General features: G+C 51.9%; 1 protein-coding gene and 1 pseudogene across 1 annotated transcript; one reads left to right on the top strand and one right to left on the bottom strand.

Moving 5' to 3' along the window:
• Window positions 1-589: 589 nt before the first annotated feature.
• Window positions 590-18,157, bottom strand: TMPRSS5 (transmembrane serine protease 5). The gene is made up of 12 exons (XM_065944953.1): window positions 18,147-18,157; window positions 10,268-10,329; window positions 9,651-9,770; window positions 8,451-8,589; window positions 7,984-8,097; window positions 6,685-6,728; window positions 5,914-6,076; window positions 4,765-4,943; window positions 2,843-2,941; window positions 2,279-2,421; window positions 1,852-2,007; window positions 590-656 (listed from the first exon to the last, which is right to left on the bottom strand). Exons 1-12 carry the CDS (start codon window positions 18,155-18,157, stop codon window positions 648-650), a joined length of 1,239 nt encoding a protein of 412 aa, XP_065801025.1. The 3' UTR covers window positions 590-647.
• Window positions 18,158-18,739: 582 nt separating this feature from the next.
• On the top strand, window positions 18,740-19,468 carry LOC136175068 (lysosomal-associated transmembrane protein 4A pseudogene; annotated as a pseudogene).
• Window positions 19,469-21,271: the final 1,803 nt, after the last annotated feature.

Below are 21,271 nucleotides of genomic sequence, written 5' to 3'. Positions count from 1 at the left end.
AGAGAGAGACGGCGGGAATAGGAGGAGGAGACCGAGACCGTACTTCACTTTAATACCAAAGTCCTGGACCAGTTCACAGAACTGTCATTTTAAAACCTCCCCGCTATTCCAATGCCAACCAGAGTATTCTTACAGTGGTCTCCTGCCCCACCGCAGCAGAGCCAGCCAGAGTCAGGAAGTAGGTGAGATCCACAGGAGGGTGGGGAGGATCCTGACTCCGTGGGCTTAACCTGGGCTGACACAGTCCTGACCCCATCTGCCCAGGAGCATCCCAGTCTGGGTCTCTGGGGAGGCATTTCCCCGACCTGAAAGTGCGGAGAAGGCAGGCCCAGGGCAGGCCTGGGCATCCTCCCAAAGATAGGCAAAGGGCCGCAGAGGGGAGGAGACAGAAGGGCAGGTTCCTCGCTGCCGCTGACAGCCTCTTCCTCTCCAGCTGCGCCCCCTTGCCCCAGCCCGCTGCTCCCCCAGCTTCCCAGCCCAGTCCCAGCTTCCCTCCCATCATTGAGGCGCTCCGCTGAGATAGACTGGAAATCAGGGCCCACGGAGAGAGGCACAGTGGCCTGGAGGCTGGCCGGTGGGTGGTGATGGTCTCCTGTGCACTGAAAAGAGATCCATGCCTTCTGCGTCCAGGGCTGCTTCTCTTCCATCTAGTGAACCTGCCAGAGGGCCCAGGAAACATGAGGCTGGTGTGTAGTGAGATGGAGAAAACAAATCAATAGCACTGGGGAAGGGAGTCCTGGGCTGAAAGAGAAAGGAGCTGATCCGCAGCATGGCTCCTCCCTCCATGAGCCAAGCAGCTAGCATTTTCATAGATCACTTATTTTATATATAGCAGTGTGTATACGTCCAAAAGAATCTTAAAAAGAGTGGCTATATGTATCTGTATAACAGATTCACTTTGTTGTACACTCGAAACCAACACACTACTGTAAATAACTATACTCCAAAAACAATTTTTTAAACATCACTTAACCATTCAGCAGAGTCAGACATGACTGAGCGACTTCACTTTCACTTTTCACTTTTATGCACTGGAGAAGAAAATGGCAACCCACTCCAGTGTTCTTGCCTGGAGAATCCCAGGGACCGGGTCGCACAGAGTCGGACACAACTGAAGTGACTTAGCAGTAACCACTCAGCTCCTTCACTTCCACTTCTATCAAATGTGACTGGAATATCCGTTTCTCCAGGGTTTTTGTAAGGTTTGAATGAGAAGATGGATACATAGGTGTCCTGTAAACTCTAAAAAGTGTATTATCCACCACCTGCCCTGAGCCCAGATTTGCAGAAAGACGCTTCCCAGTATCATGCGGGAAATCTATTTGTAAAGGACTTTATACAAATCACGGGCTTTTGTTTCCTCACTTGCATTTCCCACTGTAAGGATGAAGTGGAGAGGTAGGCTCAGGACCACACAGAATGAATTAGTTGCTGAAACCAGACTGCTAGATGCTGAGCTCTCTCCCTCATACACGGAGGGCAGGCAGGACCAGGGAAGAGAAACGGTCATAAATAAATGCTTCATAACACTTGGGTCACTCACTCCAAGCCTAGAGCTGAGCAGGCCTTACTTCATATAATTGTCATCATGTAATCTTATATCACAGCATATAAGATAGACTGGATGGTTATAACCAGGACACTGAAGTTTACCAAGCTTAGGAATCTGGGCTACAAACTCGGGTAGATTCTTCCCGAGTGAACGCTTAAACTGATAGAATGGCTTCAGCCGTCATAAGCACCACTTCGTCCTGGCAGTCTAAAACCTTCCCCCTCCCCCAGCAAAGCCCAGGTCTAAGGGCGAGGGTTGGGTCTTTCATAAACCGGTCTTCTCCCCTTGCCCCCACTCACCTGCGCCGCCGTGTCCTGAATCCAGTCCAGGAACTCGGCAACCTTGGCGTAGACTCCGGGGTGGCTGGGTTCTGCGCAGCCGTGTCCCCAGCTGACCACCCCCACCAGGCGCCACGTGCCCTCGTCCAGACACACCAGGGGACCCCCGCTGTCCCCCTGAGGGATCCAGCCACCGGACACAGAGAAGCGGGCCATTAAGTCCCTCCTACTGGAGGGGAGCCAGCGTGCTCCCCGCCCCCACCACAGGCTGGGCGCGCACCGTGCACTCCAAGCTGGCCTGCTTCCAGGATGAATCCCGTCTCGCCTCGCCCCTCCTCTCCCCTCACTGCGCTGCCCACTTGCCTGGGCTCCTCCTCTTCTACCAGAGAAGACATAGGCCAGGCGCCCAGCCCGCAGCCCCCGCCCCGCACCAGGCCCTCGGCCGCACCTGGCACGCATCCGCCCTCCCGTCGAGGTAGCCGGCACACAGCATGCGGGGCGTCAGGGCCCCGCTGTACACGCAAGAGCTGTTGCAGAGCTGGGTGCTGAGCAGGGGCACCAGGGCGTCCTGGAGCACGTCGGAGCTGTGGGCTGCAGGGAGGTAGATGGGAGGTGGGAGGCTCACACATGGAGGCGGGCAAGGCGGAGGCGCTAGAGGGCGTCAGGGACCCCAGGGACATGGAAGCCCAGGACTCTGGCCAGGAAGGTCGTCTGACTTGGAGGGGAGGGGTGTGCATCACACATACATCCTGATGCTGAGGCCCTGGCACTCCTGGGAGGCGGGGAGGGAGAAGACAGGGCCTGGGTTTCGGGGAAAATACCAGTTTGTTCTCCCAGAAGGACCCTGGGGCCCCCCAGTCTGACCAAGGGTGATGCCAGAGGAGAAGGGGGCTTGTGTTGCCCTGTGGCCAGGGAGGAGGAGGCCGAGGTGCCTCACTTCTGGGGACAGATGCCTCCCCTCCCACTCCCCACCCCCCATCCTGTGCACCCAGGGCCCTGGGAGCTGACTTACTGTGGCTGGAGTCAGTGTGGCCCCAACCAGACACCCAGCACTCCAAGCCCCTCGGAAAATCCTGCTCTTCGGCCGGCAGGCACACAGCGCCCACGGTGTCTGCAGAGAGGCAGTGGTCCTGGGCCCCACTCAGGCTCCACCTGTCTGCCCCCACACCTGGGCGCAAGGACCAGGGCCATCCAGTCCTCCTCGCCCCTTCTTCAAACACCCCTAGTTCCAGCTTCCTGCGTGGCTGTGCGGGCCAGGCTCTGTACCACCTGGGGGTCATCATTCACGCAGAGGACCATGTGGAAACGGCAGTGTACATGGCGCCCTAGGCTGGGCGGGGTACACGTGCTACCCCCCACCTGGGACCGATGAGGAGTGGGAACTCCTGCTGGGTGCTTGTACCTAAAACTTCTCCTAATGAGCACCCAGTTTAGATTTTCCCCAGGGTGTCTGGATCCTCTTGGGACATGGTTCCAAAACTATGTGACCTGTCCTAGGGGTGAGTCCGAACCTGATTTTACAGAGTGTATAGACCTGCCATTAGGTAAACACCACTTCACTGGGAGAAAGTATTTCCTCTTCGATTCTCCTTCAGCCCCTCTGCACTGAGGAGACAGAGGCTGTCTGGGCCGCTCTCTGCCTCTCTCAACCCCGATCCACCCCTTCTAAGCAGAGAGAGCGGCCCGACTCAGCAGTTCCGCAGAGCTGAGTGCCAAGCTGGGACTGAGCACTGTTTTGCCTCCAGTCTGTACATTTTTGTGGTTGTTATATTCACTCTAAGTCATAAGGTCTCCAGTTTGGTAGAAACCTCAAGTTTCCCTTTAAGTATATTTAAGTCAATTTAGAAGCATTAGCTGTTGATCACCCGTGCAGAGAGCAGTCGTACATGGTAGACTCTGTAAACAGCATAGAGTAACATCTGTGGCTGGGGATATCCCAAGAAACAATGGAAGGGAGGAGTGCTGAGTGTGAATGAGTGTGTGTGTGCACACGTGCACGTGGTGTGAGAGTATGCATGCAGGTGTAGGTGTGCGTGTGCACTTATGTGAGCCTTGCACAAGTGTGTGAGTGTGTGAGGGCATGCACAGGCACATGCCTGGCACATGCATGTGGAAGAGGGAGCTGCCTGCCCTTCGAGGGCAGACGCTGTGGAGGAGACGCCCCGCCCGGGAACTATCTGCCTCCTCAACTGGAAGAGGGTCACTTCCCTCATCGTTACACACCTGCCTCAGCTCCCTGTCAGGCTTATGATGAGGGTGAGGAGGTGAAAGGGTTGTTACAAGGATGGGGGGTGGTGGTGAAAGGATGTTTGGTAAAGTAGGTCTTATTAACCATAACATGGTGCTGCTTATTAACTGTTATCCTGTTAACTACACGTGCTGTGTGCTAAGTCGCTTCAGTCGTCTCTTGACTCTACAACCCCATGGACTGTAGCCCACCAGGCTCCTCTGTCCCTGGGATTCTCCAGGCAAGAATACTGGAGTGGGTTGCCATGCCCTCCTCCAGGGGATCTTCCTGACCCAGGGATCAAGCCTGTGTCTCTTACATCTCCTGCCTTGGCAAGAGGGTTCTTTACTACTAGGGCCACGTAAGAAGCCCAGTAACTATATAGTTAACTATTATCCATCCTAACCCGGCTGGGACCTGGCACCAGCCTGGGAACTGGGTGGAGCAGCCTGCTGGAGATGGAGCCACTGGGAAGCTTTTCTGAGGACCTCGAGGCAAATCCCACCTGCCCCCCAGCTATGAAAAGGGCCAGACCCTTTGTCCCCAAAAGAGCGTGTGGAAGAGTTGGTGCAACCCAAGGTCCCCGTGATGCCAGAGTCCATGACGGCTCCCAAATGAAGTGACCATTGTACAGTTCACAGCATGGGGGGTCTTAGGAACCCTCGTGGCTCCCACCCTCCGGGCACCACCCCTCGCTACAGCCTCACCTGAGAAGTGCAGTGGGGTGCGGAGCCGCAGGAGGGCCACATCATAGTCATGGTTCTGGGCGCTGTACAGAGGGTGGGCGATGATCCGCTCCACCGCAGCCCCCTGGTGTGGCCTGACCGTGCTGTGGCTGACCAGCCCCGCATGGACCCGCCAGCTGGACAGACGGGACAGCCTGAAACTGCACACGGAGGCCGCGCTGAGCCCGGGAGAAGGAGGGGCAGGAGACGCTGACATAGGTGAGGTGGCAGGTGGAAGAAGCCACCAGCGAGGCTGTGAGTGGGGCCCCATCCCCGAGCTGCAAGTTCCCAGGACCCAGGCCTTTTCGAATCTGCCCCAGCATTTGGTAAGACACAGGGCAATCAGTAGGTGCTTAATAAATGCTCAGGCCCTGATGGATTGAGAAGTGAGACGCTGTGGTCATCGGCCACCACGGCCTCCCTCCAGCATCACCCACTCCAGGTTTTGCAGCACATAAGGAAGAGCCTCGTGTGGTATGAGAGCTCTAAGCTGAGTCAGCAAGGCTGCCCTCAGCACTGTCTCCCCGCTTCCTAGGTGTGGTTTCCCCACTTCCTAGGTGTGATCACAGGGCAGCCACTTCCCCTCTCCTGGCCTTGGCTTCCTCGCTATAACATGAGGGTTACACCACCTGCCCTGCCTGACGCCCAAGAAGAAGGCTGGAGAACCCTTCCTTCCTTCCGACCAGTGTTAAGTACCTACTGTATTTCAGGACTGTTGTAGGCCATGGGAACAAGGCAAGGGAAATCCACAAAGGGAATCAGTGGTAAAGAAGACTCTTGCCTGCCCCCATGGAGCGTCCAGTCTGAAGGGGAGGAAAGCCATAAAGAATGACATGGAAACTGATTTAATTATGGTGCTGATAAATGTTAAGAAGTACAGAAGGATGTGAGCAGGAAAGCACTTTAAAACCTTAAAAACCAAATGAAGCTGAAGAACCCATGTTTGTATTATTACTGTCATTCCGGCAGGACTGTGCTTGGCACCGAACAGGGGGAATTTCACGAACACCCCGGGGCCCACTTGCAGCAGACGTGGCAGGCAGACAGTTGGACATCTTATACAGGATACCGACGGCCAACAGAAAAGGCCCCGGAGGCGCCCTCCTCCCGTTTTGGAGGCCCCCGACTTGCCTGTGCATGCAGTGCGCCGCGGTCACCACCCAGCGCGGGCCCAGCACGGAGGCCCCGCACGTGTGCCGGGAGCCCAAGGCCACGCTGGCCTGCCAGGGCCAGCGCCCAGGAGCCGCCGCCTGCCCGCCCACGATCCGGGAAGCCAGGGGCCTGGCCCCACACTCTGCAAACAGACAAGCGCCCATGAGATGGACACAGAGGCCATCTGTGTCAGGGAGTGTGGACGACTGCTGTTTATCATTCCTGGTCCTAGGCATGGAGCGGAAAGGCCATCTTGCTAAGGGAGGGACTGTGACTGCATCATCCACAGAGCCTCAGGACCTAAGAAAACTCCCGGGCCGTAGGAGAGGTCAAACGGGGGCCTGTCGTGCGGGAGGACAGATAAAGATGACACGTGAAGATGGCCAGGTGACCGGGAAGACGGGAGAAAGGAACTCCATGCACTATCTCTGACTTGGCCCTCCTTAGACTCCGGAAGCTGCTGCTTCCGCTTTGGGGTGCTCCGGAAGAAGGGGAGGGGGTGTTAGAGGCCAGGGCGGAGGTTGAAGCAAGGAGGTCGCCTGCCCAGATCAGTGGCTGGTGGCGGCAGAACAGAGGCATCCATGGGTCTCTGTTCTGGCAAGACTGTCTGCAGGAAGGGCCCTGTGGATGGGTGGGCAAGACATCCCCCCAGACCCAGGCGAGTGTCCCACTGGAACTCTCCCACCCTAGGGGCATGGGGGAGACCCCCTTCTGCCAGCGCCTCCTTCCCAGACCCGGGAGGGGACTCACCGGAGCACTTGAGGGAGACGATTTGACCAGAAGCACAGCGGACCCTGCGAAACAAAGGCAGCGCCAGCAAGGAGCTAGATGGGGGCCCAGCCCCGGCCCAACCCCCCCTGGGGCCTGGAGGAGGAGGCGTTGCTGGGGAACAGCAGACAGGGCCGCTCTGTGGCCACGGCTGTCCGCTTCCCGCCCCCACCCAAGCCTTCAGACCCCTCCGCGTGGCAGGTCTCCCGGGCAGTAAGCAGGCTCAGCCTGGCCACTCAGGGCGTCGATGGGGGCAGAGCCCAGAATTACAAACGGAGCCTTGATGGGTGTAAAAATGCAGTATTCCCACTGAAGCCCCAAGTATGCTCATAGTGGATAGGCGAGTGAGTGAACGGACACGGTCCTTCACCTGCTGTTCCTGCCCAAGCCAACCCCAGTTCATCCAAGCCCTCTGCCCAGCGTGGTGCACTCACAGCCTGCCCTCCTCTCCCCTCCTCTTTCTTAGCATAAACCTCCACTCCTTTTGGACCAAAGTCCTCTTCTCTTTGCTCATCTCTTGGCCCCAGCATCCAACGCCTGGATCCTCAGTTTCTACTGGTTTCCCAAACCCACAACCCTCTGGCTCTCCTGGCCGAAGTCTGTCCACTGCTGTTTCCCTTTGCCTGTTCCAACATCTAAGGCAGGAGCGCTGCGTTCCCCTGATGGAGCATCGGGGGCAGGAGCTGGGTCAGAGGGGCCAACGTTCAGACAGGAACAGTGTCTGCAGTGGTCAGAAGGCTTCAGAGCAGGGTTGAGAGGACTGCTGGGGAGCTTGAGGATGCCCGCCCCCAGGATCGGGGGAAGGTCCGTCCCAGAGCCCTCTCTTCTCTGGAGAGTCTCTGGGTTCCAAGCAGTTTACTATCTCTGTCCTGAGATACCAGAGTCATCCAAATGAAGTGCAGCAGGGGTAAACGGGACTAGTCTGGAGGCAAGAGCCTGGTTTCAAGACATGGCTTGGCCAATTATCAGTTCTGTGACCTTACACAAGGCCCTTTACCTCACTGAGTCTCAGTTTCCCCATCTGTGAAATGGGAATAAGAGTACCATTTCAAATCCTCTGACAATAACACCCAATCCTGCTGTTTTTGTGAGGGGCAAATAAATAATATATATGGGCAGAAATCGTATGAAGAGAAACATTCCTCTCTGTCGTCCTATCTTACACCTCTGGTGTCCTCACCACTAGGCTCCCATGATGGGAAGATTTTTGTTGGGTTATTCACAGAAGTGAGGGGCACCTCAGTCCCACCCCCAAGCCCACCCCTTCCGGAGAAGCCCTACCTAGGCTGCCACACCTCCTCCAGGAAGCCTTCCAGTCTAGGAGAGAGCTGAGCAAACTCCCTGGAACTGTTGAGCCTGATGTCAGACAGGTTCACTGCCTTGTGGTGAATGAGTCTCGATAGGAAAGGGGAATCAAATGGGAGGAAATTGGCTTTAAATGGCAATATGAGAGATGAGGCGTTAGTATAACAAAATGTATAGGAGATGCTACACCAGGGTAGTGACTGAGCAAGACTTTGACAATGAATGACTTCTGCTGGGATTTGTATTTTGTTGAAAAGCAAGGATGTTGAAAAGCAAGGAGAGAAACAGGCTGGGGCACCATCCTGCCCAGAGGCCAGGAGACGACCAAAATGACCTCTTGCCATTTCCTGAGTACCCTGATGGTAGCAGGCAGGGTCTCCAAAGCCCCTCCCTGACCCACCCACCCTCCACCCTGCCTGGGCCCCAAGTCCGGCCCCAGTTACCTGAGATGTCCGAGGCTTCTGCAGACCCGCGCCCCCAAGGCAGAGCTCCAGCCCTCGTAGCAGACCAGCAGCCAGCCTGGCCGGGCCCTCAGCTGTACTTCCAGCAAGAAGTCCTCAGAAGTGTTTATTCTGAAAGATACTGAGATCATGGCATGAAAGCCACTTCCCGTCTGCAGCGGTATGGAGGGGCTGGACCCCTCACCGTGGGGCCTGAAGAGGCCTTCATGATGGCCTGGGTCACCCAATGTCGGGCTCCCTGTTCCCCCGGGAGCCAGCGGTGCTGAGAACAAAAGAACCCCTCTCTCTGCCGCCTTTCAGGTTTGTGTTTAGCCAGGCGCTATCACACGAGCTCCATCACCAAGGGTCACAGCTGCCCGATGGCATGACAGTGCCCATCCTCCCCATTCTGCAGCAGGAAGTAAGGCACGAAGATCAAGCGATCTGCCCTGGGTCACAGGATCTGCAAGTGATGGAGCCAGGTCATCCGATTTCAAATCTTGTGACGGTACTGGTGATGGTACCCACTTTTTGAGCATCTGCTTTTTCCGAGCTCTGCTTTTCTGAGCATCTTACTTTATGCTCTTATTATGCTTACAGCTTCACGCAGTAAACATTTTTATCTCCACTTCATGGAGAAGGACATGGAAGTTCAAAGAAGTAATGTATTCAGAGGCACACACAACTAGCAAAGGCAGGCAAGCTGATCCTAACTAATTTCTGTAACTGATTCTAACCCCAGCCTTGGCAGCACCGTATCTTCTGACCGTTCACCCTCACCTGGAGGGGAGGGAACAAGATTGGAGGAGGGAATGGGGAGATAGTGTGGTGTGATGTTTCCAGACCTCTACGCCGCCTTTGCCACTGGGCCAAGACCCCTGTCCACCACGCACTGGCCCCCCACACACACCTGGCTCCTCTTCCCCCATACAGCAGGCTCCCTCTGTCCAAATGGCCAGTCACCACCTCTCCTGGCAGCCTGGTTTTTAAGCGGTGCCCCCGCTAGGGGTCAAAACAGTCCCAGGGAGTGCTGAAAGCCCTGAATCAGAGATCAGCTCCTGGAGGCTGGACCAGGGCCTCACCCTCACAGCACAGGAGATGTACGTGGATTACTGCAAACTCAAAGGATCCCAGCGCTGTGCAGGGGCCCTGGGCCTGGTGGGGTGGGGAGGGGAGTTTCCCCACCTTGGGGGTATGCCTCACCTGTTCTGGGATTCGAGGGGAGCAGGGTTTCCTCACTGCTGGCCTCGGAGCAGTTCAAAGTCATCTCATCCTGCAGGGTTCCAGGAGTGGGCTGAGAGGCAGCTGGCCACAGATACAGCACTTCAGAGGACAAGGACCAGGAGAGGGTCACAGAGGAGAGGCTGGGAAAGGAAGGGGTCCCCAGGAGGCGGCCCAGGCACAGAACAAGACGCCTGCTGCAGAGGGAGGCAAGGCAGCCCCCGGGGACTCCTCATTACCACCCTGCTTTTGGCAGGTCCCTCCCAACACGCAGAGAGGCATCATGCTCTCTGTCTCATCTCTGTCTGTCTGTCTCTTGCGCGCACACTGGGAAAGATCTCCAGGGAAAGCTTGACTAGGGCCTCCCGGAATCACCCACTCAAGCACATTTCTCACTATAGGACGAAAACGTTCCTCTGCATAGAGCCTGAGTCCCTCCAGCTGGACCTGCATCCCATCTCCACTTGCTGTCAGAGTAGATGGAAGAGACAGTCATCCCACCTGCCCAAGACACCTGCTCACTACCTGCTCCTCTCTCCTAGCACCCCCAGAGTCCATTCTTTGTCCCTCCCCCAGCCACTGAAAGTCCCAGAACTGACCTAGAAGCCAGGAGCCGACGCCTGCACCAGCCAGCAGCCCCAGGGCTCCCAGCACCGCCCAGCTGCACCGCCCGGCACACCAGCGCCCTGCCCCAGAGACTGTGCGGAGGGCAGAGGAATGTCTGAGGGCCCTACCCCTGCCCACCAGCCCACTGCACCCTGAGGCACCACGCTGGGGCCAGACAGCCAGCGAGCAGCGGCAGGAGTTTGCCCCACTGCACCTGCCTGCCTCCCCCTGCCCCATTATCATGGGATGGGTGGGGGCGGGGGTGCAGAGCTCCGATCACTGGAGCCTCAGAGCCCACTTAAGCCCCCAGATGGGAAACAGAGCAAAAGCAGGTCTAGGACAGATAGTGAGAAAGCCTCTGGCCATCAGTCATTTAAGGTTGACCTAGGAAGATCTGGGGAGAAAGAAGCTGGGGGATGTGGGAAGATGGTCCCTTCACTGCCCCCACCCTGTCATTCCCCGGTGGCCCAGTCTGGCCTACTGGGTTGCTGCTGTGTCTCAGGCCTCCGTAGCGGGTCTCCTGGTTCCGCGGATCCCGGACCATCCTCTGCATCCTGAGCTTCTGTAGGGGCTTGGCCATCCTGCACCAGGCTCTGCGGAGACAGCTGTCAGTCACTCAGCAAGAAGAAAATCTCCACCCACCGCAAGTCCCCGCCCTCTAACTCCAGCCACATCCTCGCTGCCACTTGCAAGTCTTTTGCCACCCTGGGGTCTCCGCGTGTGTCCCCATAGAGGCCCCTCGGGCCTCCCAGCTCTCCTAGAACCCCTAGCCCTACTCACCTTACTCTCACACACCCAGTAAGTGTCACAGCAAACACCTGAGCCTAGACTAGGCTGGCTCCGAAGCCCACACTTTTCACCAACCACTCACCAGCATGGAGGGCATCCACTGAATCCCTCAACATCCCCCATCAGATTCTAAGATCCCACCTTCATCATTCCCTCCTATCTCAGAGGAAGAAGAGCCCCTCCCCAGTGAACCATGCAGTTATTCACCCAGTAGATAGTATTTAGCCCAAGTGGACAGGCCACGATGGGGGATGCTGTAAGCAGTTCAAGATTTAATGAATGTGGACCTCCACCACCACCACCCCAAAGAATCTGCATGTGAGTCCTTGGAGGTAAGTTGTGTTCAGTGACAAAAGGGAAGTTCAGTTCAGCTACCACTGGGATTCAAAAGGACAGCTTTCTTCTTATTGGGAAGATCAAGAAAGGCTTCCTGGAAGAGGTAGCCTTTGAGACAGGCCCTCATAGATGAATAGGGTTTGAAATGACATATATGGGCACTGGGTGTTCCAGGAAAAAGGTACTGAGGAGGCAAAGGAGTGGGAGTAAGAAAGCTTAGAGGAGGGTATGTCAAACATTTGTCAGAAGTTCATGAGCTGTGAAGAAGAGTAATGGAGAATATCTTGGCAAAAACCACTGGACAAGCGGTTCAAAGCCAGGTCTACAACCTACTGTGTGAATGTCATAACTCATCAACCCTCCAAGTTTTAATTTTCTCATTTATGAAATAAAGAGTGATAACCCCTGCTTCCCACTGAGTAGCCTCCCCTCTCTAGCCTTGTCTCCATTCCATCTCCAAGCCAGAGTGATCTTTCTAAAATGCAAACATGAGCAAATTAACCTCATCTTCATAGCACCCAGTAGGTCTTTGTAGCCTTCAGGAGAAGCATCCTGCCATGACTCACAGCATCTTCTATGATCTCACCCCTCCTCAGCTCTCCATCCTCACCTCCCAGCCCTAACTCTTCCACAGCAGGACTTGGGGTCATGTTGACACTCATGCCCATCCTCACACCTTCACACACTCTCACTCCATGAAGGCATGGGGCCTGCTCTCCTCTTCCACACACACTGACCCCTAGGAGCCTTGAAGACTCCACTTAAGTGCCATCTTTCCAGGAAGCTTTCTTCAACCCACAGGGCACCTATTGTGACCCTATATTATGCTTCTTTACTTGTCTTTCTCTCTCCCCTTTCTCTCTGGTCTAGGATCCCGAGGTCTGGCTCAAGTCCTAGCACAAAGTGGGAATTCGGTTAATGCACATTGAATAGAAGGAAGGAAAGAAAGAAGAAAGGAAGACAGAGAAAGATAGAGGAAGAGAAGGAGGAAGGAAGAAACTAAACAGATGATGTGGCTGAAAGGGTTTTATAAAGTAAAACACAAATATTAAGTATAATAATATATTAATAGTGTATTAGTTGCTCAGTGATGTCTGACTCTTGTGACACCATGGGCTATACCCCCTCAGGCTTCTCTGTCCATGGAATTCTCCAGGCAAGAATACTGGAGTGGATTGCCATTTCCTTCTCCAGGGGATCTTCCCGACCCAGGGATCGAATCCATGTATCCTGCATTGCAGGCAGATTCTTTACCGTCAGAGCCACCAGGGAAGCCCAATATATTAATTAGAAAAGCTATGGATCTTTTCTTCAATGAAATTATACTCCACTCCAGTTGAAAGAGTCCCTAAACTTGAAGTGACGCCCATCTCCCTGCAGACCACCTGTCAACAGCCTTAGTCTGGAGAGAATTCCAGGGCACGCTCAGCCTGTTTTCCTGTCTCAGATCAAGGGAGCCTGGATTGACATTCGGCCTCTGAACAAATTGGCCTCACCTGGGACACTGCCCCAACTCAGCACTCACCTGTCCAGGTTCCTGTGGTAGCCTGAAAAAATGGTCTTTAATGACACAGGTCCTCCTTTTGAGTAATAATGATTTACTAAGAGTCACCTATGGGCAAAGCTCCTGGCTTAGCCATATGGGGGATGAGAGAGGGAAATAGATGTCAGCCCCCAGGGAAAATGAAACCAGATGCCTGGCCACACGGGGCCCCCTCTAGGATTCAGCCTGTGCACCAGAGCTGCCAGAGGCAAAAGGAAAAGAGGGTGGCAGAGGATGAGATGGTTGGATGGCATCACTGATTCAATGGACATGAAACTGGGTGAACTCTGGGAGATGGTGAGGGACAGGGAGGCCTGGCGTGCTGCAGTCCATGGGGTCGCAAGAAATCAGACTTGACTTAGCTGCTGAACACAACAAAGAAGCCCAAGGGTGGGGTCAAGGGTGGGGTTGAAAGAGAGAGAGGCCAGAACAGGGTTTGGCCTTACCATGTGGGTCAGTGGCACTGATGAAAGCCTGGGGTTCTGCTAGGCAAAGTCCTGGCTCTGTTCTTGGATCAGCATTGATTAAATAGCCTGGCGGGTTTGGTTGGAGGCTGAGGTCTCCCTGCTTCACACATGGCTCCTCCCTTCATCGCCCTACACATACACACACACACACACACACACACACACACACACACACACACACCAGAGAGACAATGAACTCTGCTCAGAAACCATGAATAGACCCCTTGTTGCAGGAAAGGGGGCCAAGGGCTAGGCTGGGCTGGGCAGCCCCAGCCCCTCCCATCTGCTAACTGGAAGCTTAGAAACAGAGAAAAAGGTTACAGGGAGGAGGGGAAGCCAGCTCCGGTTGCTTAGCAACCAGGTCGCTTGTGCCAAAAAGTGTGCCCCATGCATGCTGGCATAATACACACACACCCCTTCCTGCTGACAGGGCTGTATTCAGGAGACTGACATTAGCATTTGTTGAAACGTTTCTGAGCCCTGCGGATGAGATCTCACCTCTGCGTGGGTTGGCTTTCCCAGCAGTCTGTCTCTGTGCTGCAGTTGGGATGATGACGAGGGATCTCTGTCACCTCTCTTCTCCGGGCTGCGCTTGTCACCCCAATGCCAGGGAAATGGGCCCTCTCCACCTCACTGCCCTGGGAACCAGCTACTAGAGGAGACTTTAGTGCCATGTTGCTTCAAAGCATGAGGATGGGCTAAACACACCTGGCAGCCACATCTCTCTAGCCAAGCAGGCAGAAGAGGGCTCAGGGACGGGAAAGGCTAGTGTGGCTCCTCCTCCTCCAATGCCTCTCAGAGATTCCTCAGATGGGACAGTAAAGAAGATGGGCTTTACAGTCAGCCTTCATCCAAGCCCAGCTCTGCCACTTCCCCACCCAGCCTCGCCTGTAAAGTCATGATCATAGTACCTGCCTCATAGAGCTGATGCTGGAATTAAATGAGTTACTGGGTATCAAACTCTTAGCTATTGAAGATGAAACTTTTAGCAGACTTCCCTGGTGGTACAGTGGATAGGAATCCAGCCTGTCAATGCAAGGGACATGGGTCCAATCCCTGGACATTGAAGATCCCACGTGCCGCGGAATAACTAAGCCCATGTGCCGCAACTTCTGAACCCACATGCTGCAACTACTGAAGCCCTTGCAGCCAGAGGCTGCGCTCCCCAACAAGAGAAGCCACCCCACAGCGAGAAGCCTGCACAACATAATCACTGCAACTAGAGAAGGCCCAGGAGTAGCAACGAAGACCAGTACAACCAAAATACACAAATATTTGATCTTTTAAATACATTTTTAAAAATCTTGTAGCTTTACATCTAGTGTCTAACATAGACTCTGTGTAAACACTAGCTACTGTTACAGTGTCATAATTCTCATCATCACACAGAAATCTCCGCACACAATACAATGAAGAGACAGAGGTCAGCTGTGAGTCAGTCACAGAAACAGGAGAACACAATGGCTGGAGCTGAGACGCCCTTGGCCAGGCACTGAGGTCTCCGGACAATACGCTTCAGCCTTAAATACCTACTGTGTGTCAGGAACTAACCTGGGCCTTGGGAATGATAAGTCACAGTTAGGAGCTTGCAGACTGGGAGGAAAGATGGGAACAGATATAAAGAACTGTCTTTGTGCAGAGTGAAATAACAGAAGCAGGAACACAGAGGCACAGGAGAATGAAGGGAGAGCTTATTCCTTACCCAGAGGACCCAGAGATGGCTTCACAATGGAGGGGAAATTTGAGCTGAATTTCTGAGAAATGAGAAGGCAATCACATAGAAGAGCATTTCAAGTATAGTCTAAGGGATATCACTGAAACGGCAGGGTAAAGGCTCTCAAAAATGGTCTCCTCCATAACAATGAGAAAATTGGCCAAGAATTTGTCAGAATCAACTTTTTTAGAATTCTGGAAAATAATCAAAGGTAAAAGCTATGACCAACCTAGACAGCATATTAAAAAGCAGAGACATTACTTTGCCAACAAAAGTCATATTAGGCAAGAAAAAAACAGTAAAAGGCATGCAAACTGAAAAGGAAGAAGTAAAACTCTCCTTATTTGCAGATAATCCTAAAGACTCCATCAAAAAGCTATTAGAACAAAAAATAATGGCATGGGTGTGCAGTTAGGGCAAATTCTGGACAAAGGATAGAAAGAAACCAAAAACATAACTGCCACTTCTGAAGAGCTGCCTCCTGCACACACCATGCCCCTAAGGGGTAAGCCAAACACCTAAGCCACCCCTCCAGCCCGACCCCTGGACACAACCCTACCCTCACCCCATATAAGAAACACTGCGCCTAGGGAGCAAGCAAGCTTGGGAACTTGTTGTTTGTTCCTGCTCCGCACTGCTGCAACAAGAGCCCCAGGAAAGACTTGCCTGGAAACAAATGAATTTAGTAAAGTTTCAGTATACAAAATCAATAAACAAAAAACTATTGTGTTTCTATATACTAATAACTATCAGAAAGATAAATTAGGAAAATGACCCCATTTACAGTTGCATCAAAAAGAATAAAATGCCTAGGAATAAATTTAACCAAGGAGGTGAAATATCTGTACACTGGAAAGTCATAAGACATTGATTTAAAAAAAATTGTAAAAGACACAAAATTTGTGCTCATGGATTGGAAGAATTAATATTGTTAAAATGTCCATACTACCCAAATCAATCCAGAGTCAACATGTCAGGAGACCTGGGCCTGGATGGCCTCCAATATGCTATGACTTACTCACCTTTCAGAGCATCAGTTTTCTCCTTTAATAAGAGAGATGGTAGATTCAATGGTCTCTTTTAAAAAACTTTATACGTATGACCAATGTCAAGGAGCTCATTCCCTGTGTTTTCTTCTTATACATATAAAGTTTTTTAAAAGAGGCATCTGGCCCAGGGTCTTCCCCACTCCCAAACATGCCCCACAAGCCCCATATTCACTGAATGGGCAGGCTCCAAGAGAAGAAATCCCGCCTGTGACCACAGCTCCGGCCAGTGCCTGTGGAGTTCCAGCTTGATCATTATCTCCCCTTCGCGTCTGCCAGTGAATGACAGCTTCAGTCTTTGTGGAGTTAAGCCTGCCCATGATCTTCTCTGACTGCCTCCCCTGTGGATTTCAGACTTGCTTAGACAGCCTCCGTAATTGCTCTCACTTTATCCCCAGGAGAGGGAAATGTTGGTGCTCCAGGAGGAAAGCATGTCTGGTGTAATGCCGGCTTGAGATTCTGGAACACTCTGTACATCCCACTTAGTCCCATCCATCCCCCTTCTTTAGCTTCGTCTATCAGCAGTGAGTCCATCAACCTCACAGAGTCTCCACCTGTAGCATGGTCCACCTACACCCACAGTATCCCCGCATCCCCTCAAATAGCCCCACCTCCTTCAAGTTCAGTTTGGATCATCCCACAGAGGTTAGTTCAAGCCACAGACCCTCTACTGCCATCCCACAGTCTAATGAGGCCCAAGCACATCCCCTTCCATCCAACCCTCTGGAGAGTGTTTATCTCGATGAAGAAATTAAATGAATGACTCCTAAGTCTAACAAGAAGGAGGCTTTAGTGAGTGAAAATTGGGAAAACGCTAGATCCAGTTAACTTATTGCAGATCATTACTGCATATCAATTAACAGCGAAGAAACCCCAAGTGTCTGTTGCCGTATTGCTTGCTTTGATTACAAAGAAATGGATAAATGTGTGTTTAGAAGGAAAAGAAATCTATGTGGTCTCATATGGTAATGAGCTGCTTTCTTTCATCAGCATATTGTCTGGGAGAACTCCCTTCTGTCTTGTTATTTTGCCTGAAGTCTAGAATAGGGGATGCCCAAGCAATTCCAAGAGGGGAGGGCAGCCTCAGAAGGGTCCTGCAGGGCCTGGCACGCGTGTGTGCTAAGCCTCTTCAGTTGTGTCCAGCTCTGTGCGACCCCATGGACTGCAGCCTGCCAGGCTCCTCTGTCCGTGGGATTCTCCAGGCAAGAATACTGGAATGGGAGGAGACTCCTACTCAATCTTCTCCCTGCATTACCCGCTTTCCTCCCCAGCAAGAAATCTGACTTTTCTTTGGCAAATGAAAATAGGGAATGTCTTGGGATCATCTTTGACTGCTCCCAACTTCTCACCTTCCATCAGTCATGCAAATTGATCATCTCTCAATTCTACCCCTTCTTCCAACTACCCACAGCTACTCCCCTGACCATCTATCAGCATCTTCCCCAGAATGACTCTAACACCCACCCAGTTTATCTCCTGCGTCTCATCTATTCCATTTGAATCAGTCTGTACCTTTCTTCCTTCCTTTTCAAGAAATCTAGATGCTCAAGTATCAACATGAAAGGATAAAATAAATGAAAATGTACCCTTCTTTTTTCTACCATGCTGCCAAAGCAGCATTTCCTAGAGCAAATCTAAACAGATTAAAAACCTACCATGGCTCTCAAACTCCCATGATAAACAGCATTCATTCATTTACTCATTCATTCATTCATTCAGCAAGTTTTTGTTGCTTCCTACCAAGTCCCAGATACACCATTCTAGATTCTGGAGTTACATTAACGAACGAGTCAGGCAGAGCCCCTGGCCTCAAGGAGTTTATAGTCTAGTTGGGTCAAGCCAACAATTAGAGTGCAGTCTCTGACGGGAGGAACAGGAGCACCTAAAGTGAATCCAGGGTGCTCTTAGCAGGGCACAGACGGTTTTTCCAAGTATATCCAACATACGTTTCTAGCCTAATCTTTTTCTTCCCTTAACCCCTTCCGCATAAGCCAGTCACCAGTCCTTCCTACACTAAACCACAGCGCGTGTGTTCCTGCTGTCCTCTATTCCTGAAAGACCGTTGCCCCTTTTGCTGATTGTTTTAGTCCACCAGCCAGTCAATATTTATTTGTTGAGAATGTACTATGTGCCAAGCACTGTACAAGCACCAAAGATAGAGTGATGAGCAAAAATCACACTCAGTCCTGCTCCAAAGATCAACCAGCACCCTGGTTAATGGGAAGAAGCACACACGAACCGAAGGACCACAGAAGGTGCTCAGTTACGTCTCTGAGGAAGTGCTCTGAGATGCACCAGGTGCCAAAGAGAGCTTGCAACAGACATAAGACCGAGCCTGAACCTGTGTTCTCTCCATTGGCAGGTGGATTCCTAACCATTAGGCCACCAGGGAAGTCCTAGGCAGAGCCTTTAGAGCCAAGGTAAAGACTGGGCTTTATCCCTAGAGCAATGGCAATCATTTTTAAAATGCAGCACAAGAAGACACATCATTTGGCTTGTACACAGTGACGGAGCTATCAATATTCAATTATTGATATTCCACAAGGGTGGAAGGGCGTTTGTTAGGGTCCTGGCCAAGAAAGAGGCCCTCAAGATTCCCAATGGTGTCCATGACTTTCAAGCAGAGCCTCAGTGACCAGTCCTGCAGCACCTGATGCCGCCACTATTGCGAAGTCCGCACCGGGACGATCATCCTGGGGACCTGATACATGGTGGTCAACCTGTTGATGGCAATTCTGCTGACCGTGGCGGTAACACACCCAAACTCAATGCCAGCTGTCAACACTCAGTATGAAGCCATTGGCAATTACTATTCGTCCGAGAGAATGGCTGATAATGCTTGTGTTCTTTTTTGCTGCCTCTGTTCTTGTGTTTATAATCAGCTTAACGCTGGGATACGGAACAATTTCTTATCAATTGGGTTGGTTGACTCCGCTCTTCTGCTACTGGCTTTTTGACTTTTTTCTCAGCTGCCTGGTTGCTATCAGTTCTCTCACTTATTTGCCAAGAATCAAAGACTATCTGGATCAATTACCTGATTTTCCCTATAAAGAAGACCTCCTGGCATTGGACTCCAGCTGCCTCCTGTTCATTGTTCTTGTGTTCTTTGCCTTGTCCATCACTTTAAGGCTTATCTGATCAACTGTATTTGGGACTGTTATGAATACATCAACAGCAACATGCCAAAGATTACTGTATACCCGGCCTTTGAAGCACCTCCCCAGTATGTTTTGCCAGCCTGTGAAATGGCAGTGAAGATGCCTGGGAAAGAACCAACGCCTCCTTATATACCTGCCTGAAGAAAGTCTGCCTTTGTCAATAAACCCTGTACCAGCTTTTTGTCCTGCTTATTTTACAGAATGCTGCAAAACAGGGCTCTTCATACTTGTTTGATACAAAGTACCTTTTCCTTTGTTCAAGTATGTTTTTTCAAACACTAACAAGCTATTTGGATACCTATGAAATATCAGATTTTGTTGTTGCTGTTGTTAAAAATATTACATTTTAGTGGTTTTTGAAGATTATCTAGGTTAAGCAAGAGCAAAATGCCATTGTTTGCCTTTGATGGGGGTTGGTGGAAAGGGGGTGTTCTCTACACCTATTCCTTTTTAACTGTGCACTTTCTTTTTATAATAGTTTGCATTTTGGTTATTTGCCATCCTGGATACTTTCAGGAAGGATGAATTAAATATTCAGGGTGAATGATTTCAGTGTAAGATCTGAAGTTTTCAGCTATGAAAGCAGGAAAAATACGTCACATTTTAATTTAACTGTGGAAGATGATGGTTGCATGTTTCTAATTAGTATGTGATTCCATCTTTGAGATAAAATGCTTTAATAAATCTCTTAAATATATATTTTTTAAAGCAGCCCAGGGATGTGATCAGCTTGCCACCATCCTTTAAGACCCAAGTCAAATGTCCCTCTGTCTTCCCAATACCCCAGACAGTCCCGGTCCTGGAGAGCTCCCACCAGCAGCCCAGACACCCTGCCCAGGGGTGACAGGTGAGGTGACAGGTAGGTCCTCAGCCGCAGCGACTGTCCTCTCAGCGGCACACAGTGTCTGGCACAGGGTAAGTGTTCAGTAAAGAGTTTCCAGCAGCCAATCACTCAATCAACACCCGCAGTTGTCAGTTTTACTTCCTCCCCACCATCCAGCCCAGTCAGGAAAGGTCCACCCTACTGGATTGGTTCAGACTCCTATCACCCCTTGGCTTCTAAGCAATCCCTCTGCCTCCCTTCTTTTCTTCTAAATTTATTTTTAATTGGAAGGTAATTGCTTTTCAACATTGTGTTGGTTTCTGCCATATATCAAGAGTCATCCGTAGGTATACAGGTGGCCGTTCCCTCTTGAACCTCGCACCCATCCCACACTATCCCTCCCCTCTCGGGTGTCACAGAGCACCAGATTTGAGTTCCCTGCCTCATACAGCAAACTTCCCCCTGGCAATCTAGTTTTACATGTGGCAGTGTGTATGTTTCCCTGCGACTCTCAATGCGCCCCACGCTCTCCTTCCCCCACCGCGTCCACAAGCCTCTGTGCTCTCTGTGTCTGCATCTCGATTGCTACCCTGCGAACGGGTTCATCAGTACCATCTTTCTAGATGCCGTATTGTGCCTCCCTTCTTTCCCCTCATAATCCGTGCTCCACATGCCTACCAGGTTTCCTTCCTAAACAAGGACAGACCAGGCCATTCTGCTAACTTACACAAGCTTTCAGGTACTCCCCAAGGCCTGCAGGATCAAATGCACATTCTTTAGGCTGATTGTTCAATGCCCTTCACAATCCAAGCTCAAACTAATCTTTCTGACCTCAGGTTTCACTGGATCCCTCCTTCCCTTTATCCCATCTACAGTCAACGCCCTAGAATATTCCTCAAGCAGACCCCCACTCCCACCCCCATGCCTCTACCTAGGCTGTGCTTCCCTCATGTTTTCACAACTGGAAAACTGCTGGTGCTTCAAGGTATAGCTCAACTGCTAACCCATCACAAAACGTCTCCTCTCAGCCCCCAAATCCAAGATTAGTAATGTCTTTTCTTTGTATTAATACACAGCTATTCCTAGCACCTTGCTCAGTAGCCAGCGTGTCCTAGTCCCAT

The sequence above is a fragment of the Muntiacus reevesi genome, chromosome 9 (assembly GCF_963930625.1).
Source record: "Muntiacus reevesi chromosome 9, mMunRee1.1, whole genome shotgun sequence".
In the NCBI taxonomy this organism is placed as follows: Eukaryota; Metazoa; Chordata; class Mammalia; order Artiodactyla; family Cervidae; genus Muntiacus; species Muntiacus reevesi.
The sequence above is the reverse complement of the archived record's forward strand: the minus strand, read 5'-3'. Positions and strand labels throughout refer to the sequence as shown.